At 35.3% G+C, this 21,336-nt stretch overlaps 1 protein-coding gene across 1 annotated transcript in view; it reads right to left on the minus strand.

The window, feature by feature from the left end:
* LOC107694064 (receptor tyrosine-protein kinase erbB-2-like) overlaps positions 1 to 21,336 on the minus strand; it is a 50,517-nt gene that overhangs the window by 2,844 nt on the left and 26,337 nt on the right. The window contains exons 2-25 of the mRNA XM_016493653.1: positions 15,864 to 16,015; positions 15,203 to 15,392; positions 14,069 to 14,197; positions 13,908 to 13,979; positions 13,320 to 13,435; positions 13,085 to 13,226; positions 12,843 to 12,971; positions 12,492 to 12,618; positions 11,330 to 11,403; positions 11,065 to 11,155; positions 10,324 to 10,526; positions 8,870 to 9,002; positions 8,527 to 8,617; positions 7,618 to 7,772; positions 7,466 to 7,510; positions 6,771 to 6,909; positions 6,108 to 6,230; positions 4,098 to 4,196; positions 3,290 to 3,475; positions 1,828 to 1,983; positions 1,634 to 1,709; positions 1,395 to 1,541; positions 901 to 998; positions 295 to 493 (exon numbers count right to left, since the gene is read on the minus strand). Coding sequence (XP_016349139.1) covers positions 295 to 493; positions 901 to 998; positions 1,395 to 1,541; positions 1,634 to 1,709; positions 1,828 to 1,983; positions 3,290 to 3,475; positions 4,098 to 4,196; positions 6,108 to 6,230; positions 6,771 to 6,909; positions 7,466 to 7,510; positions 7,618 to 7,772; positions 8,527 to 8,617; positions 8,870 to 9,002; positions 10,324 to 10,526; positions 11,065 to 11,155; positions 11,330 to 11,403; positions 12,492 to 12,618; positions 12,843 to 12,971; positions 13,085 to 13,226; positions 13,320 to 13,435; positions 13,908 to 13,979; positions 14,069 to 14,197; positions 15,203 to 15,392; positions 15,864 to 16,015 — 3,072 coding nt within the window. The remainder of the gene's footprint in view (positions 1 to 294; positions 494 to 900; positions 999 to 1,394; positions 1,542 to 1,633; positions 1,710 to 1,827; positions 1,984 to 3,289; positions 3,476 to 4,097; positions 4,197 to 6,107; positions 6,231 to 6,770; positions 6,910 to 7,465; positions 7,511 to 7,617; positions 7,773 to 8,526; positions 8,618 to 8,869; positions 9,003 to 10,323; positions 10,527 to 11,064; positions 11,156 to 11,329; positions 11,404 to 12,491; positions 12,619 to 12,842; positions 12,972 to 13,084; positions 13,227 to 13,319; positions 13,436 to 13,907; positions 13,980 to 14,068; positions 14,198 to 15,202; positions 15,393 to 15,863; positions 16,016 to 21,336) is intronic.

Below are 21,336 nucleotides of genomic sequence, written 5' to 3' on the forward strand. Positions count from 1 at the left end.
AGTTATGGTTAGTTTTACTTAGATTTTATTTATATTTACCTGAACAACATTTCTTGTTTAAGAGTTTGCATATTTAAAGGAAACTTTAAACATTGCACCACAGTAATACTAAAATTAATCTTAAATATACAACTGAATCTACTTTTACCTCTCCATTAACATTAACCATGAATTTTAAGATCCCTGTGAAAGATATGCAGAGTTGCAGGTGCTACACACAGCTGGAAACAGCATAAGCTTTGGCAACTTTTCACTCATAAATAAATAATTATGATCTATTATTATGCTATTAATCATCTCTGACCCGGTGAGAGTGGTGTCTGCTGGGTCCGTAGGCTCTCATTTCTCCTTGTGTGTTGAAGATGCCACCGGGCTGGGGCACCAGGTATTCTTCTGCATCCAGTAACTCCTTCACATTCCCTCCCTCTTCTGCCAGCAGTGTGCGGAAGAACTCACTGTCAACAGGACTCGAAAGACTCATCTGATCATCATTCTGAAAAAAGCAGGAAAAAACTGAAAAACACCACAATCTATGTCTATGTCAAAACATCACTACAAAAGGACAGGATTATTAATATAAATGATCCAAAAAAAAAACTACATTATTGCTCAGTTTGCACTATGCATGAGAATATCAGCACTTTAAAACACTTTTATGTTTTAAACCATTTTTTATAGCATACATACATATATATATATAGTTTTTTCATTATTTCAATCATTATTTGAAGGAGATCATTGGGCAAGATGAGGAATATCCAATCTATTTCTAAGAAATAATCAATATATTATTTATAATTATATACAGATAATATATAAATGCTTTTCAATGTTGTTGTTAGTTGTAGCCCTCTATTATTCCTATTGTTCATAAAGGCAAAATATACAAAATGCACACACCAAAATGACTACATAACGTGGGGGATCACGTGCCATGACGTTGAACTCATCCACCAGCTCCTTAAATCGTGGTCGACTTTCAGGATCAATCATCCAACCTGGCATAGGGTCATATGGTCAAAAAAGTTCCCTACATATTCAATACAAATTAAACCCTATGTACAGCTTCTGTGTGTCGATTAACACAGAAACTAATTTTGACTTGTCTCTCAGTTTGTAAAAAACAAGCAAAAGTCACTATGCAGAAGTTATGATATCCAGACAATCAACAGCAATGTCCTGAAAGTGCCACAGTATTTACACTTTTTGGGGAAAGTGTAAACTGAAACATGAGTCAAGACTACTTTTTTTGTGGTAATCGACAGTTTGACATAGAGAAGTAAAAGAAAAACTTAAATTTAACAGTACAAGAACATTTGAAATACAATTTTGAATCAAATATACGCACAAATGTCTATCTATAATCCTTATTATCATTATAAATGAACACTAACATTTGACCATGATCATGTATACATCCTCGGTACAGTTGAACGGCTGAGGGAGTCTTTCTCCCCTCTCCAGTAGGTCTGGAATTTCCCGCGCTGGTATCTGGTCATATGGCTTCATGCCAAAGGTCATCAACTCCCACACAGTCACCCCTGAGATGGAAAGAGCCAAGCCTGAAAGGTTATTTTAAACCAGAGGTTTATCAATTGCAGCAGAGCAACTGTAAACCCAAGCGGATACCGACCGTAGCTCCATACGTCACTTTGGTGAGTAAACTTCCGATGTAATATGGATTCGAGTGCCATCCATTTGATCGGCACCTATTCAACACATACACATAATCATATTCTCAATAAATACAGGATAGCAGATTTACCAACACTGTTTTCAAATTCACTTTCAGCAGCTGAACCAAAGCAACATGTAAAACACACACACCTTTCCCCCATCAGCATGGTACTCTTTCTCATCTATGTCCAGCAGTCTGGCAAGCCCAAAGTCTGTGATCTTCACATGGTTCGGGTTTTTGACCAGAACATTCCTAGCTGCAAGGTCTCGGTGAACCAGCCTGACATCTTCAAGGTAACTCATTCCCTGGGTACACAAAAAAACAGATATGAGAACATGAGCACAAGTAGCTTGGCAATAGAATACGGATGGGTTACAATGGTCATGTAGCTGAGAAAACTATGCCATCACAGTCCAACTTGTCCTGCCACAGTTTTATATTGAAAGCAAAAATACTTTTACAATTCTCATAATAAAATGAAAAATCTCTAACACAGTATTTTGTGCAATTGCTTTGGCAAAGCATCTGTTAATCCAACTAAAACTGTGATATGGCTTAGTGTGTTTATTAAATTGCAAAAGGCTGTGATTTAAATAAGTATATAGTCTCTTGTGATATGTGTTTTCAGTGTCTTGGTTCACAGTAAAGCAAACTTAATGTCTGTATGTGTGAGTTTTACATGCATTTGAGAATATAACGTGCTACTGTGCCAGTTATGTGAGGACTCATGCTCAATGTGAAGAAAACCAAAAAACTGGCGATGGACAAACACGATCATGATACATTTGAACTGGATGGCGATGAAACAGAAGTGAACAAAGACTTTAATCTACTGAGATCACTGGTCAATTTGGATGCAACAACGGCATAGGAATTCATAAGAAGAATTGCTATTGGAAAGTCTACAATGACGTCACTAGACAAGATGTTCAAGTCCAAAGACATCTCCCTAAAAACGAAAATACGACTCACAAAAATTATAATTTTTTGGTCGTTACTTATGGCTGTGAGAATTGAACTGTAAAGAAAGAAGACAGAAGACAAATTGATGCATTTGAATTATGGTGCTGGAGACGAACTTTGTCAATTCCATGGACAGAGAGAATAATAAACAAATCTGGGTTGGAACAAATCAATTTTTCATTTACGTTTATTTTACATTGCAGTCACATTACAAAAGTAATATATGACTGTCTTAGTGAAGTAATAAAATAATAATAAAGTATTATAATAATTATTGTTATTATATTTAAATTATTTGGCTTCCTAAAAACACCAGTGTGAATGTAATGTGGACTGAGACACTATCAAAACTAAAAAGAGCTTTGAGCCCAATTAAAAGTCTAAGTACAAATCAATGCAATCACTTTTTACTCCATTCAATTTGGTCACTGAAACCAAACTGAAGCTCTCAGAGTGCACCAGATTGCTGCATTTAACTTTTACATGTACACCATTATCTTCTGGGGACATTTCCTAGACACCCCTAGATGGACCTAGGTTCACCATCCATAGTCTTACAAAATCCTGTGGGAAACAATGAATATACTGGAAACAACATACCACAAGTCTGCCGCCATCAGCGCAGGTGACATTCTGTCGATGTCTTACCTTAGCAATCTGTACACACCAGTTGAGAAGGTACTGAGAGCCGATACGGTCCTTGTTCTCTCTGACGTATTCCAACAAGCACCCGTACGGCATGAGCTGAGTAACCAGCTGAACTGTTGATGTCAGACAGATACCCAGCAAACGGCAAACATATGGGCTCGCTACACCAGCCATCACATATGCTTCCTGTGTATGGATGCACATATACAGAAAAAGTCACTAGGTTATCATTAGGAAGAAGAGTCTTCTTAGGGCCAGATTTACTAAACAGGGCAAATTAGTGTGAGAGCGCAATTCCACAAAATGGGAGTGGAAATTTCTGTGGGTGATTTACTGACAATGCGCAAATTAAAGAACACAGACACAGCCAGATCCTTTCCATAATGACCGACACAATCTATCAACAGCAGCGCAAATTAGCGTCTGCTTTAAGACATGCTTTTTTGGAGCGTTAAATAATGGCGCAAATACTAGTAATTTGACGAGCGCAAACGTTAGTAAATTGCGTTGCGTTATTCATTTTAATACTCTCATCCCATAAATTTTGCATCTGAAAGGGAAACTCCTACAAATGCATATTCAATAAGGTCAGGCGCAAAAATAACTGTATCCACGCCTTTTCAGCACTAATTCTTCACTGCGCGTCTTTAGTAAATCCTGACAGTACTATTTTAACGCCAAAAGACGGTTTGCGCTGGCGCAAGCTGTTAGTAAATCTGGCCTTTAACCTTTATAAAACAGATGAAAAAGTTGTTAAAAGGGAAATTAATATTACAGTAAAATATGGGAATGTAAGGAACACACTCACATCCAGGATTTCTTTGTTGGCTTTGGGCGAGGTGTTCTCACGCAAAACTTTGATGGCCACTGGGATCTTGATGTTCTCCCCATCAGGAGCCCAGATACCCTGGTAAGATGAGAGAAATTCTGCATGAATGGGGTTAAACTACATTAGGAATGATAATTTAGAGCAAGGTTTCCCAAACAGGGGAGCACAAAGGGAGCTGCAGAGGGTTTGTTTAGTTGATGAGAAGCTAATAATTCATTATATCAAATGAAAAATTTAAATAAAAAAAAATTCAGATATAGCTAAGTGTGATTATTATCAAACCAAAGGAAACAATTTAATGAATATAATTAATAATTAAAAATGTACAGTCTGATGCACTGCATGTTTCAGAGTATAGCATGGTAACTAAAAGTGAGAAGCGAGAAGCTTACAATCCAGTGTTTTTTAGCATCTCAGAGAGGCTTGGTTCACAGTAAATAATAATAAAATTATTGTCATGACTATTACTAAATATTCATTTTTTATTTTTAAGTACTTTAAAGTAGTAATTTTAAACAGTAATATATTTATTGTGTTCATTTTTATAATTATTTCTATTAACAATAATAATATTACATCATAATAATACAAAATTGCAATATTATTTTATATATATATTAAAATATGTAATATTTTATAATACTATCCAATCAAATATAATATGTTGATTGTGACGCTATCACAACTAAAAAGAGGTTTGAATCCAAGTCCACTAACAAAGTCAAATTAAAGCTACTTGTATGTCATGTGACCATTAACTGACATCAGAGAACCATTAACATGCAAATGTGTTGTTAAATTATTGAAATATTAACTTAAAATCTCCGGGGGTACGTCTAAAGCAGGGGTGTCCAAACTCGGTCCTGGAGGGTCACTGTCCTGCAGAGTTTAGCTCCAACACCAATTAAACACACCTGCACCAGCTAATCAAGGTCTTAGGCATACTAGAAACTGGCAGCCAGGTGTGTTGAGGCAAGTTGGAGCTAAACTCTGCAGGACAGTGGCCCTCCAGGACCGAGTTTGGACACCCCTGGTCTAAAGGGTTCAGCTGACAAAAACATCGGCCATTCTCCAGCAGCTCAATATAGCCTTGTGTGCCAATAGCCTTGTGGGCAGTACGTCAACATACAGAGTCGACCCCGCCACTTTCCTGTACATAGGGCTGTCACTAACAATTATTTATTGTGACGATTAATCAAGTAATTGGATAATTATAATGTACAGTACTCATTATAACAAATGCCTGAAGAGGGCACCACTTTACTGCACAATCTAATCCTTGTTTAATATTTACTAAACATTTAATTAAAATGTCCACTTAATCTTTAATATTTGGTCATTTCTTTACGACAGAAATGCTACAGCCACAGTCATTTCTTGAATATGTTGACATCAAAATACGTAATCCACTCGCATGTAAATAATTCAAGCTCATATATTAAACCTGCATCGCATATATTTATTTAATTGAATCTTAGCATTTGTGAATTAACAACAGCATTATGCTTTATTATGATTTTAAAATGGGTTTAATACATCATGCAGCCTTGGAAGACGGTCTAATAATGTGTTTCATGGATTCTCGTCCATGGAATGCGCCACTTCCGTTATTTTGCCGGTTATTCAAGGATTTTTTAAAATCGATTACTCTAATTTAATTGAGGAATCGTGACAGCCCTCTAAATATATATTGCATTCTTTGCTCGGGTGACTGGATAAAAAATGAAATGTGTTTATGAGCAAAGATGGCAGTATACTGGTCACATATTTCGGTTATTCAAGGATTTTTTTAAATCGATTACTCTAATTTAATTGAGGAATCGTGACAGCCCTCTAAATATACATTGCATTCTTTGCTCGGGTGACTGGATAAAAAATGAAATGTGTTTATGAGCAAAGATGGCAGTATACTGGTCACATATTTCCGGGGCTATTTGTGCCAGCTGAACAACTAATATTGAGATGATGAGGAATGGTAACATAGCTGACCTTATAGACTGTGCCAAAGGCTCCAGAACCCAGCACTCTGAGTTTCTTCAGCTCTGTCTCCTTGAGAATACGCATCTGAGCCTGGTTCGGCACCGCTCCACTCGGGGTCAGGGGCTCCACCAGCTTCAGGAAAAAAATAAGATGCCTTAAGTCTACGGTACTAAACTGAAGCAGTCAAGTCAAACAGATGGCATAAACAGAAGAAATAACCAACCGATATTCACTACATTTAATAGGGCCAGGAACACTACAAAGTTTGGCAGACCGTTACACATTTTACTGTTATTGTTAGTTATTAGACTCCAGGCTTTTATCAATTCATAGGCATTTTGCAAAAGGTAAAAGGGCTTATGAAATGCCTTATTTGGACATTTCCATCTTTTTGTTGAAAAGCAAATACCATAATGCACTGTGACAATCTCAGTGAACATAGCCACTAAATATGCCAGATGAAAACAGAAAAATGTAAATGATTTTTAACTAACTAAATCTCAGGGGGACTTCAAGTAAATATTTTGTAAAATGTAAAGGACAAATAATTTTAAAACTCAACTAAAAAAATCAGTAAATTCTAATTAAAATGCACTATTGTACACAGTATTTGCATGTGCTATGTTTACGCTTATTAGAGGATTGAGAGATCAGAGGATGCAGAGATCTGACCTCATGCTCCTGTAGAATTCTCCTCATGGTTTCTTTCCTTTTGTGGTGTTTCTGTCGTCGCAGGTAAAACACCAGCAGCGCCAGCAAAATGATGAAAAGAAGCACTCCACCAACTGTGACGGCGACTGTTGTCCCAGGCCTGCAGGGTTTTGCAACAAACAATTAGATTTAAGCAAGACTGCGCAGTCTATAGCTAAAGCTATACTGTAGATATGATTACTAACTAGAATTTCACATTTTCTAAATTTGAATGGTGTTTGCCTGTGCAAAACTCATCACAACAAGGCTAAAATGTTTTGGATGGTTGGATTTCTATATTGTTTTTAGGGGTGTGGGTGGTTGCCAAGTCTAAAAAAACCACCCCAAATGTCAAGAAACCCGAAAAACGTGTGTAAAAATGACCTATTCTATTCAGGTCTCTAACTATTTTTCAAGTCCCTCCTTCAAAGTACATTTTTTTTTTCTGCCTTGTTTTATTGTCCACCAGAAGAAAAGCGTAATTTCAGTCATAAGAAAAGTAGTCCACCTCTCCTCAAAAAGTCACATGATTAGAGGTACTCAGTTAACTCTTTTAAGAGTTACGCAGATTTATACTTGAGATTAGAGGTTTGTTCAAACTGTGAGCAAAATTAAAAGTGATGTAGACACTACTAATGCATGTAAGTATTATACACACACATTAAATAAAGTATTACCCAGTTTTCTTTTGGATGGGGCACCCCCTATCATCCAGTGGACACCTGACGGTATACACAAAACAGAAAATTAATTCCAAATCTTAAATTGTTGCACATGAGCTGATATAAAAAGGTGGGATCACTGCCCATCGGCTCAGCGAGGAACTCACGAGACAGTGCAGTTGGTCTCGCAGGGCAGACAGTGTCCCGTAGCGTTGAAGTACTTCCACACAGTGTGCTGGTCCTCCTTTACCCCACTGGGACAGCGATCGACACACACATCTCCATCTTGAAAGTGCAGACACTCCTTACAGTGTTCTGGACCCTGCACAAGAAACATAATTTAAACCTTAATATAAAAATGCTAAGATGTAAAAAAAAATCTTCATGGCAAAGGAAATCCTAAAAAAATCCTAAAGAAAAATGAAAATTCAAATTCATCATTTACTCAACCACATGTCGTTCTACCTGTATGACTTTTTCCCATGGAACACAAAAGAATATATTATGTATGTGTGTGTATATATATACAGTGGGTACGGAAAGTATTCATATATATATTTATATTGCTTCTGATTATATATAATTTTTATCCCTATACCATGCAATGTACAACAAACTTTTCGTACATTTTGTACATTTTAGTTATTTTTACGACATTTCACGAGTAATTAATGAATATATTTGTATTTGTAATCAATAAATGTGTATTTTCTTGTATGTAATATGTGTGTGTGTGTGTGTGTGTCTATCTGGTATTCCCTACATTATGGGGAAAAAATGTCCCCACAAGGATAGTAATACCAGTAAATTTTTATCTTGTGGGGACATTTTCTTTGGGTCCCAATGACGAAACAAGCTTATAAAAACTTTTTTGAAAATCTAAAAATGCATAAAGTTTTGTGTGAGGGGTGGGTTTAGGATAAGGGACATAAAATACAGTTTGTACAGTATAAAAACTATGACACCTATGAAATATCCCATAAAACATGGAAACCAGTGTGTGTGTGTGTGTGTTTGTGCATATATTTATTAAATATTATGTAAATTATATATTTGTTTTTGCATTAACATCTTACTGGGCCTGTACAGGAAGCAGAGTCATTGACTGGTTTACACTCTGGATGGCAAGGGACACAGTTCAATCCATCCACAAACTCCCGCACTGATCTGTGGGAAATGCATTTGATGTACAGTTAAACAGTAAGAGTTTAAAAACCACAACAGCATATGAATCTACATTCTATTGTATGACATTAGCAGTTATTGCTATATACAAAGTCTGAAACTGAAACAATGGAAAAGCCCAATATTTAACATTCTAATAATCTACATGATTCCTATGTGTATTTTAGTAAGTAAACATAGCAAAGCACAAAAAGCAAGATAATGAAAGAATCTGCTCATTCATACAGTACTCACCCCTGTAGGACATTACACTGCTCCACACACTCCGTCCCACGTTTGTAATTCACACACGACACACACTGACTAGGTCCCGGCCCCCAGCAGCCTGCATCCGCACACAGGGGGTCACATACTCTCCCCTCTGAAACTACACAAAAAGAAAATAATTTCCTGTGTTTGATTCTATAGTCAAGCATGTAATGGAATATTACTCATTATGGGAAACTCATAATGGGAAAAAAAAAAAAAATTGTATTCAGAGGCCTAAACTAACAATTTGGTTTAGTTGCTGATATTTATATGGCCAAAATAATATGTGACCCTGGACCACAAAACCAGTCATAAGTAGAACGGGTTTATTTGTAGCAATAGCCAAAAATACATTGTATGGGTCAAAATTATCAATTTTTCTTTTATGCCAAAAATCATTAGGATATTACGCAAAGATCATGTTCCATGAAGATATTTTGTAAATTTCCTACCGTAAATATATCAAAAATGTATTATCATTAGTAATAAGCATTGCTAAGGACTTCATTTGGACAACTTTAAAGGCGATTTTCTCAATATTTAGATTTTTTTTTTTTACCCTCAGATTCCAGATTTTCAAATAGTTGTACCTCGGCCAAATATTGTCATATCCTAACAACCTAACCTTAAATCAATTGAAAGCTTATTTATTCAGCTTTCAGATTATGTATAAATCTCAAAATTTAAAAAAATGTACCCTTATGACTTGTTTTGTGGTCCCGGGTCACATATTAAATTAACAGTTTGTAATGTAAATCAATGAGATCGTTATAACATTTAATATCTTCATAAATTTTATAACCCTATATTTCCTAATAATATATCTTAGTAAGATGATATTTACATGATTAGACTTATGATCAAAGCTCTGTAGGCCTAGTTTTTTTTGTGGGGCAAAATATATAATGCGATTCAAAACATTGATGACTGAGAGATGGGCAAATAAACATTCCTCAAAAGCCTGATGTATCATATTTGATACTCACATTTTTATCTAAAAAATTATGTATGGATATCAAATATGATACAGTAGGCTTTATAATGCTAGTATTTAATGGACATTTGCGTACATTATATTATAATTATGTTAATTAAAAACAAGGTACTCAACGCCATGCTGTGCATATAGTCCAGGGGTCTCTAAACTCGGTCCTGCAGAGTTTAGCTCCAACTTGCCTCAACACACCTGCCTGGAAGTTTCTAGTATGCCTAGTAAAGGCTTTTATTAGCTGGTTCAGGTGTGTTTAATTAGAGTTGGAGTTAAACACAGCTGGAGCTGGACACCGGCCCTCCAGGACCGAGTTTGGAGACCCCTGATATAGTCAATCTGCCATGTGTCATGCTTAATGATGCACTGTATTCATGACTGTATTTAAAATATAGTACAGCTTGTTGTTCAGTATGCAGTGCTTTAATCAGACATAAGAATGGGCTTTTACCACATGTTTGCTGGTCTTGGTTGTTGTTGCTGATGAGGTTGGGTCCCTGTGTGGGGTGGAGCAGCGAGTTCCAGGGCAGAGAGGAGGTGTAGCACAGTCTAGAGTTATTATGAATCAGTGCTATGCTTCCACTGACACTGCGCAAGGAACGCAACCCGAGAGACTCGATCTGCAAAGACTGAACTCCCAAAGAGAAAACACCCCTGCAGAGAGAGAACAATGATTTAAATCCATTAACTAGATAACTAAGTAGATTACTAGATTTATACATTAATGCAGAAAACTGACCAATTTGCTTGAGCAAATGTGCTTGTGATAATGCTGAATTGTTCTCGGTGGGTTTCAGGTGGTAAAGCTACTTATCTATCACAGCCCCATTTGTGTGTATCAATCTTTATTTTGACTTCTAAAGTGTGAAAAATGACCTACACTTTCATAAATTAACTAAGAACATTCTTTTCTCAGTCTGTGTGGTTAGAATAGACTTGAAGAGATGAAAGGAAAGAAAACTGATATATCATGCAGCAGGTGTACAGGATAATCATTAACCTTTACAGCTAACAGGAAACTGCAGGTTTGATAAGTCTAACTAGACGTCAGACAAACAAGAAAAGTGGGTAAATAGTCTAGCAAATCACATGTTTAAAGACAGAAATAGGAAACAGGAAATGGGGAACAAAAAACAAAAGAAGAGCTACATTTCAAGTAAGAACCAAAAACAGACATAATACATATACTTACTTGTAAAGCATTCTTCCTCTGACCACCTTCAAGTTCTCAAAAACACTCAGATCAAGCAAATTATCTGGCCATGCATCTATGTACAGGTATCCTAAAATACAAATATAATGTTATTGCAAATGCAAATTTCATTTAATGATTGACTGGTACAGCTAGTATCGCTGTTATGTAGATTTTAGCTCTCAAAGTAAAGACATCTACTGTATAGATTTGTATTTCCTTTATAATCTTTATGACGTGAGTCTATATGAACTGTGATCTTCACCTGTGATTTCTTCTATTGTCTTTAACTTCTCCAGGTCACTCCACTGCAGTCCAGATGAATTGGTAGCTGCATTTCTGTATGAACAACACAGCAGATTTTAATACAATAAGTGTAACAACAGGTATAACAAACCAATCATGTATAGAAAAATTGAAGTCAGTTGAATTTAAAGTCAGCTAGTTATTCACACTCATGTCATTGCAAACCCATATGACTTTATTTCTTCTGTGAAACACAAGAGGTGAATTTGTGAAAAATGTTAACGCTGCTCTTTCCTGTATAATGAAAGCTTTCAGTAAGCAGGAGCTGTTAAGCTCTAAAAAGTATTATAAAGCATATACATATTCAAACTTGGCATGTCAAGACACTTCATGCCAAATTTAAGGTCAATAATAGCTATGTCTCCATCAAAATTTGAGAATTAAACTTGTGTGGAGGGGGAAAAAAACTGAATATTGCATCAAACATTTGCAAATAAAGCAATGTTTCCATCCCATGTGTTTAAGAGAACAAAATTTTCACTTCCTGGGAAATTGGCACAAATCATGTGTAATAAAATAATAAAAAAGATCTCGCAACAACAATTTAAGACTCTTAATAAATTACTTGCACATCAGTGCACAGCAGATGAAACGCAATAATAAATGCTGTTATGTTATCTTGCCTTCAGATTTTGTGGCACAATCATGAGCGACAGTTCTGGGATGTAATTATACCAAATCATTTTGATGATTTTGGCTCAGGCATTTCAGAATGACAACAATATTTTAGATGTGTGCAATGGGATTGATCTGCTGGTTAGTCCAGTTAATCACATGATCTCTTGAGGCATATTCATGTGAGTTTTTTGGTTGAGAATTTATTCTGTAAATTCTTCCATCATCGTTTATGCACGTTTCCTTATCGAATACATTTTTTTGCATAAAAATATGTGGTTGCAAACATAGCAAATGACAATTTGAGAGCTGTAGCAATGGAGAAAATTATTAATGAAAACTAAATTTCAGTCTGTTTCTAACACAAAGCTACCATACTAATAGTGCACGATCACTTTTATGATATATTTTGTAGCAAAATTTTCTTAATATCTTCCTTTTTTTGTGGCACAGAAGCCAAAGACAAGCAACATGGAATTTTTGGCTGAACAACTGTCCGTGCTTACACTTTGAAGGAGTCTGAAAGAAAAGCCAAACTGCCGTAGATTTTCTTACAGCCAACGAACATGCCAATGTTGGTGGCATCCACCACTGACACCCCTTGAAGGTTTCCCATTCCTAGTCCATAACACACTAACAGACAGAACATATGTAAATTAACAGTATAAGAATAGGAGAAATTATACTGATATATATAGTATATGCAAAAATATATATATAAATACAACAACTGTTATGAAGTGCTTTTTCACACATTTTGGAACTCAATGACACTTTAAATTGCAGCTTGAATCATTAGCGTCACGTAGAAGCATATGTACATTTCAGCCAAAATATGCACACTTATACATACAGACCTTTTGGACACTCTCCTTCACACTTTTCACATTTCTGTGTTTCTTGGCCATCTGGCTCAACAGTGATGACTTCCTTGTTAGCTTTGGGACAGACCATTGTACATGCCACTTCCATTGCCAAATAGTTATCTAAAGGTGTAGAAAGTACAGCATATATAATATTCTCACAGTGAAAGAAAAAGCAAGGCCTGTGGGCATAGAACAAGATATCATTTTGTTAGTGAATTTAAAGTTTGACATACGGGGACACTGTTTAACACATGTGGCTCCAAAGCTGAACTTTTTGTCCTTGTTGGGTTTGGACTGATAGGTGTTTGGGTCATAGATGGTGGGTGGGGGGCAGTTGTCTTTACATGTCCCACTGTCATTGAAGTGACGACAGGCCTAAAGATGCAAACACAAAATGGGGCAAAACAGATATTATTTGATTTTAGTTAGATATGAATGATATAAATGCAATATTTATGATCTTTTTACCAGACAGTCAGTGTCTTTCGGCCCCGTACACCCAGCAGCACACTGCACATGACAGCAGTCGTTGGGTTTTGGACCCTTACAGCGCAAACAGCCAGATGAGCAATGCACTGAGGTCACTGTAGAGAAAGCGGTACATGTAATTTAGTCAAAAGATGAATTTTATTACGTTTCATGGAAAAACACAAATAATTACATAATTAATTTGGTCAAATTGTCTCTATTTAATCCCTGATAGGAGATGTAGCGTTGAACTGATCAAAAATTTTCTCTCATTTAAACTAGATTTAATACTGTCAAAATTAGCACAGCTGTCGTGAGTGACAGATGTTAATTTTGCCATAGAGCACCAAAAAATGTCCATTAACTCATAAAAAAAGACTTAATAAATATTGACGACAAAATTATACGATAGCATAATATTCTGCACAAATCAGAGCATTCTGGGACATGAAAGTTAGTTTATCAAATAAAATGAGATGGACTGGAATTTAAAAGGCAATCTTAATTCATTTAAACTGAATCAATTCTAAGCCCAACATTTTTTGTTATCAAACCCAAAAAGCAGACAAATATGCCAGTGACACTCACATGTTTGGCAGTCCTGATTTGTTTCTCCCCAGCATCCACTCTTTGAAGGACAAGCTGAAGAACAAAGGGGACCTGAAAAAAGATAAATATTATTGAGAAATAACAGTGACGCATGAAACAGTCTGATGAATGATGGCATAGCTCTCTTGAAGTTAACTCACAGTTCTTTGGGATGTCTTGCAGGTGCAGCGGTTTGTTTTCAACTTTAGCAACAGTGTCTTCCCAGTTAATATTCCGAGGAAAGCAAAGTTGAGGATTTCCCCAAATATAAACCCCGCCAAGCAAGATTTCTGTGAAACGAAAGCAATAATTTTACTCAAAGGGTTCCACTTCCTATTATAAAAGCATATTGAAATCATTTTACAGCAAATGCACACACAAAGAGCAATTTCAATATTTCAATTAAATATTTTGGAGCTGAGCAAATTTCACATTTGAAATCCAGTCATTTCAACTGGAAGATGTGCAATAGGGACTTTTGAGTGAGGAGGAAAAAATTCCCATCGTAGATTTCAAATCAGGGTCAACTTGTTCACCCAAATGCACTGTTTTCAGTGACCTCTTTGTGAGTGCTTCTTTATGTATCGCTACACCATTAATAATGGACCATTTTTCCCACAAGATCTTACAGAAAATTTGAGAATTTGCTATAGAAATGTCATGAGTTCTCAATGAGTTCTTAAAATGATATTACTTTCTATGACCTCCCGGGCATAGATATCACAATTTAAAAATTCCCTGATTTTTCCATGACCATTTCTGAATTTTCCATGACCCTGGGAACCTTGAACAAATGACTTTGCAAACTTTTCTTTGCAAAAAATCAGTGCAGTGCATTTATTCATTTCATTCATTTGTTTGATTATACTTATTAGTGTACAGATGTTTCTAATAAGACAAAAAACTTCCAGTAATTAAATACGTTCTAAGATCCCTGGAGAAAGACCACTTTGTGTTCAATAGGAAATAGTTATTAACTAGTAACATTTGCCACCCAATGAATCACACTAGCAATTACTCTCAAATGACAGTCTGATGTTATCATTTGAGCTGGATTTACTCAATACACAAGTACTCACAAAGAGCATGAAATATTTTAGAGCTGAGCATAAAAAATGTATATTCACAATTGAAATTTCCATGACTTATAAAATTGTATTCATTTACAGAGAGAATATAAACGTATTTGCCACATCCCCTAACTAGACTGGTCACCATCCATAATCAAAAAATTACCCAATATAAATTTGACTTTTTAAAAAATACTTTAATTCACCAAGTCCCACACTCCTTACCTGTAAGACTCCTGAGGCGTATTTCTCTCAAGCCGAGTCCCGTCTGACTGTGGTGGATGTTGTTATGTACAGCGAGAGCATAGCTGGAGTTATAAAGCTGACTGCCTCGTATGATACGCAGATTGTCCAGAGGAACCGAACGCACTGCGATGTGAGCTATCAGCACATACCCCTGAACCTCCACAATCCCCTACAGACAAACAAAACATGAGCACATCTTTTCATTTTCATAATTTGATTGACATGGAGACTCATTATAAGTGAGAAGCTTAAATAAATAGCATTTCTATTATTTTATCAGTTGTACAATAACTTTTTTTAAGTTCTACTTGAAGTAGAATGTTAAGATGGGTCATTCATGTAATGCACTAGGCCTACTTGTTGAGCATTTTAAAATTATAATGCCTTTGCAATTTTAAACATAGGCCTATCTATAAAAATAAGATGGGTCATTCATGTAATTACCGAATACTGAAATTTTGGTACCGTGACAACACTAGTGCATTGTTGTAGACACATACACATTATCAATTATACTGTGATTATTTACACAATAGCAAGAAAATGAACAGGAATGTAGAAATGGTTAAGCACCAATATGCATCTGCTGTGTAATAAAGAGCACTATAGAGACACACACAAACACACAACAGTCCCATACCTGCAGGAAGGAGAGATCTGGATTTCCTTGCAGGTGTGTGATCTCCAGGTTACCATGAACCACCCGGCAGCCCATGTACAGCAGCCTGAGCATTTCATAATGATTCTCAAGACTGGAGGGTAAAGCCAACTTCATATCAGTCCCAAGACATACTGAAAAATAAAATAAAGATGCACACATCAACAGGGCTGTATAAAATTATATGGATACATTTTTCTTTCCCAGATTAGGCCTATTGAAGGTGCACACAGTAATTTTTGTTTATATCACACTGGCCAATATGGAATGCGTCTTGGACATACTGACATCTAGCAGTGTGGAAGCAACATTGGAAACTGAAAGCATTATCGACAAATAAACCAACTTGATCTTACAAGAAAACATAACTGCTATTTCATATAAATTTGTACAATGTGATTTGTATGGAGACATACAATTTGTATTTTTTAAAAAGAAGTAAGCAAGAAGCTGCAATGCTAAACTCAACCCTGTGTGAAGAGATTAATTTGTACAAATTCATTTGATCCTGAAAAAGAATTTGCAAAAACATAAAATAAGTTACAAATTGTCATGAGATTATGTTGAAAGTAATTCATTTGTTAAAATCAGGGAATATGAACAGGGTTCTCATAACTATAGATCAATTAATGATCAATCCACGATTTCGCACTTTTGATTATTGAAAAAAAAACAAAAAAAGTTTTTCCATTACCTTTCCATGTAACAATTTTACCTACAAGGCTTTTCTGTGGAATTCTACAGTTACAGATTATGGGAGTGTCATGTATGCTTCAACATAAACTTTGTGAAATCATCTTCATGTGGTTTTCTTCAGTATATTAAGATCACTCTGAACTATACTCCACACAAAATAACTTGATTGATGATTTATTCTTAAAATAAAAGAATGGAAATCAAACTCAGAGTACTGCCTATAAAGTCTGTATTAATATCAATTCAAATGTATTCATTTGACTTACAGTAGAAAATACACCTTAAATGCACACACACACACACACGATTTAAACAGTCCTGACTACTGTCCTCCTGTCTTCGGTTTATCACACTGCTACTCTGTGCAGGATACTGTAAATAGATGTGTTTGGCACTCACTCTGAGCGTCCATGTCATGACAGAGGGTGTGCATGTGCACAGGGCTCGCAAAATTTCAAAATCCCTGGTAACCCTTCGGGCAGGCATTCTTCAGATTTTGGTAGCCCAAAAATGAATTTAACTAGCCCAGATACCACAGCAAAAACTAGTAACATATAGGGAAGTAACGATTCACTCAACTCACGATGTGATATAATTCACAATACTGATTTCATTATTCATACTGTACTGTATGATACATACGATACTGACTTGTTATTTCTCAGACCAAAAGGCTGCACATTACTTTGTGAAATTGAAAATGTCAAACAATATACTAACTTGAAATTTTAAAACAAATCCCAAATCAAATAAATAAATAATACAAATAAAAGAAATTTCTCCATGAAAGTAAACTAAGGTTTTGCTTGCGTATTTTAATCACGATCCAAACAAAGATGCTGCATACATGTTATTTAGATTGTAAAATTTTGAAATTTGAAACAAAAACAAAATTGTCTGACTTTAGCTTTGTGATGCTACATAAAAAATCTGAACGAAACAAAAACAGCAGACGGGCTGAATGAGACGCAAATGTCACTCTCTGACAGCAGGTGGCGCTTAAACAGGAGGTATTTATAGGCTGCTGCCCCTTTAAGACCGAATGCATGGATCCAACATGATGCACTTGCGATTTCTTTCTCCACTGTTTAATTTAAGACATGAAAATACTTGCCGAGATAGTTATTTTGAGATAATTTTGCGTGTATGTGTCCGTTCAAGCAAAAGAGGAATCAATTCTGTGTTCGTGCTCTGCCTGAAACGTATGGCGTTCCGACGGGATCTTTAATATGACGTTGTAACATGCACTCGTCTCAATGAACGTGACATCTGCATCTGTCGAACGTGACGTCTGCGTCTGCCACATTACAGTTTGTCTGCCTGAACGTGACGTCTGCGTCTGCTGTAAGGGTTTCCAGCACTTTCACTTATTCATGCGTTATTATTCCTATTCATTCTCTATTATTGTTTTCACTTATCCTCAATTATGTTTAATTAGCTATTAAATGCTTTTTACCTTTCTTATGTAGCCTATAGCTTTTTTCCAAATGGTAGGCCTAAATACTAATTTATACAAATAATATTAAAATTTGTATATGCCATTGTACAAAATGACATCAATTAAAAATACATTAAAATAATAAATATTTTGAGATAGAGTGGCAAAGAGTTTCAGACTTTCTATTTAGTTTTTTAATGTACTTGAAACAAGGACGGCTTTCCTTTTTTTTTTACCATTTGCATGTATGAATATGATATTTACCCAAAAATAAAACAAAGTTGACAACATCCAAAAAAACGAGAATTTAAATCACACTTAAAGAAGAATATATCTTCCAAAACAAATGGAGGAATTGTTTCCATTTTTACTGACAACCAACAATGAATATCAAACCAGAATTTAGAAGTAACCTCTCAGTAAAAGAATAGGTGATCAAATGTTTCAGGAAAAGAATAACAAGAACCACATGGGTTCACTTAAAAATTTAATCTTTTCTGTATAAAATCACTAACAGGGTAAATCCTAAACATAATTCTGTAATGTGTCACCTTGACCTTTGGAGCAACTGTAAGATAAAAGGTAAAAGCTTTATCTATTACTGAGGGTTCAACATCTCTCAGAAAATAGCACTGATAATCTCCTGTGATAACAGCTACGTTTAAATTCTTTATAAATAGGTTTGTTAATACACACTTATTATCGAAGAGATCTAGGCCTATATTAGCCTACATCTTTTTAAAGAAGGAAGAGAAACAATAGGCCTAGATAACGGGTCAGAAAAACTGCAGTACTTTACAAAATGTAATGGTAAACATTTTTCAGTGTTCAAATTGAGGGGGGGCTGAAGGAGACCCAGACCTCCCATAAGCATTAAGGGACCTCTGGTTTTTCAATGAAACTATAATACTTGAAACTTAGTGAAAATGAAAATTAAATGAAAAGATTCGATTGCTAGCCTATTAAATTTAGAACTGCTCATGTTACATCGTATTTTATTTTTACGCGTTTTTACTGACTGTGCTCATTTAGAGTGTGTTCTTTCACTGCATGATTCAGTCTAATAAAATGCATTTAGAATGCTCCCAAAATTCTAAATATGTGGACAGAAAATGTAGGCCTATATACTTATTACATAATATCACACAAAGAGTGCCATTTTTTTTGTGCAAAAACCACAAATGTGATATTGATTTTATACAACAGTTAAATAAACAAGAAGTTAATATTAACAGACTTACGTTTTAGACACCATATTGCCTATTTTTGCTCTATTTCGCCAATAAAAAATAGCTAATTCCAAACAGAGCCACAGCGCTGTTTTGCGTCTCTGAACAACATGACAAGTTTCAATCCAGTTTTTGCGCTGTTTTGTTATCGATAAAGAGAATATGCGTAAAAAAAACTTTGATCAAATTGCTGTCTACAGCCTGTTTCCATCCAACTGGCCTTTCACCGATAAAATGCTGTGCATGATGACGTCATCCCTAAAAAAAACGAATTGTTGCAAAGGTTTTGGTGTATAGCATAGAAAACATTGCCCTTGAGCCGTTTCCATACATAATTTCACCTATTACGTAAATTATACAGGCTAGTAGCCTGTTCTTCAACCATTTGAAACAAAACTTTATTATATATCCTATTATTAAATTGTATAGGCCTGCATAAGTACGAGTTGTTATTGTTGTTTTTTTTGTACTTTGTTATAGACTATTTAGATATTTGATCATCAAGCATTATTCATAAATATGTGCATATGTATACATATGTAAATATGTATTAGCCTATCATTATTTTTCTGATTAACTTTTAGAGGAAATGTTAATTTCGTTTATTTTATATCTCCTAACCGACGGTCGTTAAGCCATTATTAACTGACAACATTATGTTAAATTACAATTAAATGAAATTTGATTTGATATGTGGCTGTGACCCAATAAAAATACCTAAATTTGTATTCCTGGGATTAATTTTATACACGCAAAAAGCAGCATAAACAACAGAACGTGAGGATTCATATGGCCATGTCACGCACCTATAGTGCCTCTGTGAATGCAGAAAAACATAATAAAGCTATAGGCTATATAAAAGAAATAAATAGGCATATATGTGAAATACATTTTTCTAAATAATAAATTAACAAAACGAAAGAAAAAAACTGCAACAATTAGCAGCCTAAATGCAGAATTTCGGCTCATTTTTGTGATGCGCTCTTGAGAAAGCGGCATCCTGTTTTTTTCCTTTATTTTACAAAAGCACAATGTTTTGTTTTTATTGTGAATGTACACAAACGAATATTTAGAATAGTTTTGAATAATGTCTTACTCTCATATGACCACAAATGAAGGAGTAGTAACACCGTGTCTACACCGGACACGACAGTTGCCGCGCCGCTCTCGCGTCCGGTGTAGACGGTGTAAGTTGTTTCCACTTTAAAAAAAAAACAAAAAAAAAAACAAGTGATCGTGCCGGCACCTCACTCGCGCAAGCATTACTAACTGGACAATGCAGCCTGTTCATTGTCATAATAAAATACAGTGAGCCAAACATTGAAAACCATGCTATTTTAGTTCCCCTCAAATACTTTAAATTTAACGGTAGAACAGAACTCAGAACAAAACAAGAATAAAAAAAATATAAGAAGCTACTAACAAGCCAAAACGAATTAATTTAAAATGTTGTACTTCACGTTCCAATATCCACGTAAAACAAAATGTGCTTGGCATAGTAATATCACGGGGGTATGGTGGTCACGCTGAACGGCACGGACTACAGGCTATTTAAACTGAGCAGTGCAGTGTAAATATAGTGTAAAAAATAACGTAAACGTAGGCTACTAAAGGAACTTCAAATTAAGATAAGTATGTTTGAGAAGTAACTTGTCTTTTTCTTACCAAATATAAAATAATTTTAGATGCAATTTAATAATATGAATATGATTTAATGCACTTTTGAACTACAGGGAAAGGGTGCTTTAACATGAGCAACACCATGAACACGGACGCTGCCTATAGGCTAATTCTGCCATGTGACACCACATTTATTTGCGTTAAAGCCCCTTTTCTCGACAAAAAGTGTTTTCAAACTATTTTTTGCGACATTTGAAGTATCAATATAGAATTTATGCACTAAAGTTAAATGGAAAAAGATAATGTCGACACATGAGAAATTTGATCGATAAATGGCATTTCCATCAGCTATATCAGTAAACAATTTTAAGCGCTAAATATTTAAAAAAAAATCCCTGGATGGAAACCTGGCTACAGATGCAATGAGCAAGACATGGAGGAGTTGAGATTACCAATTTATTATTTGGGTAAC

This window comes from Sinocyclocheilus anshuiensis, unplaced genomic scaffold (genome assembly GCF_001515605.1).
Source record: "Sinocyclocheilus anshuiensis isolate Anshui unplaced genomic scaffold, SAMN03320099.WGS_v1.1 scaffold2046, whole genome shotgun sequence".
NCBI lineage: Eukaryota > Metazoa > Chordata > Actinopteri > Cypriniformes > Cyprinidae > Sinocyclocheilus > Sinocyclocheilus anshuiensis.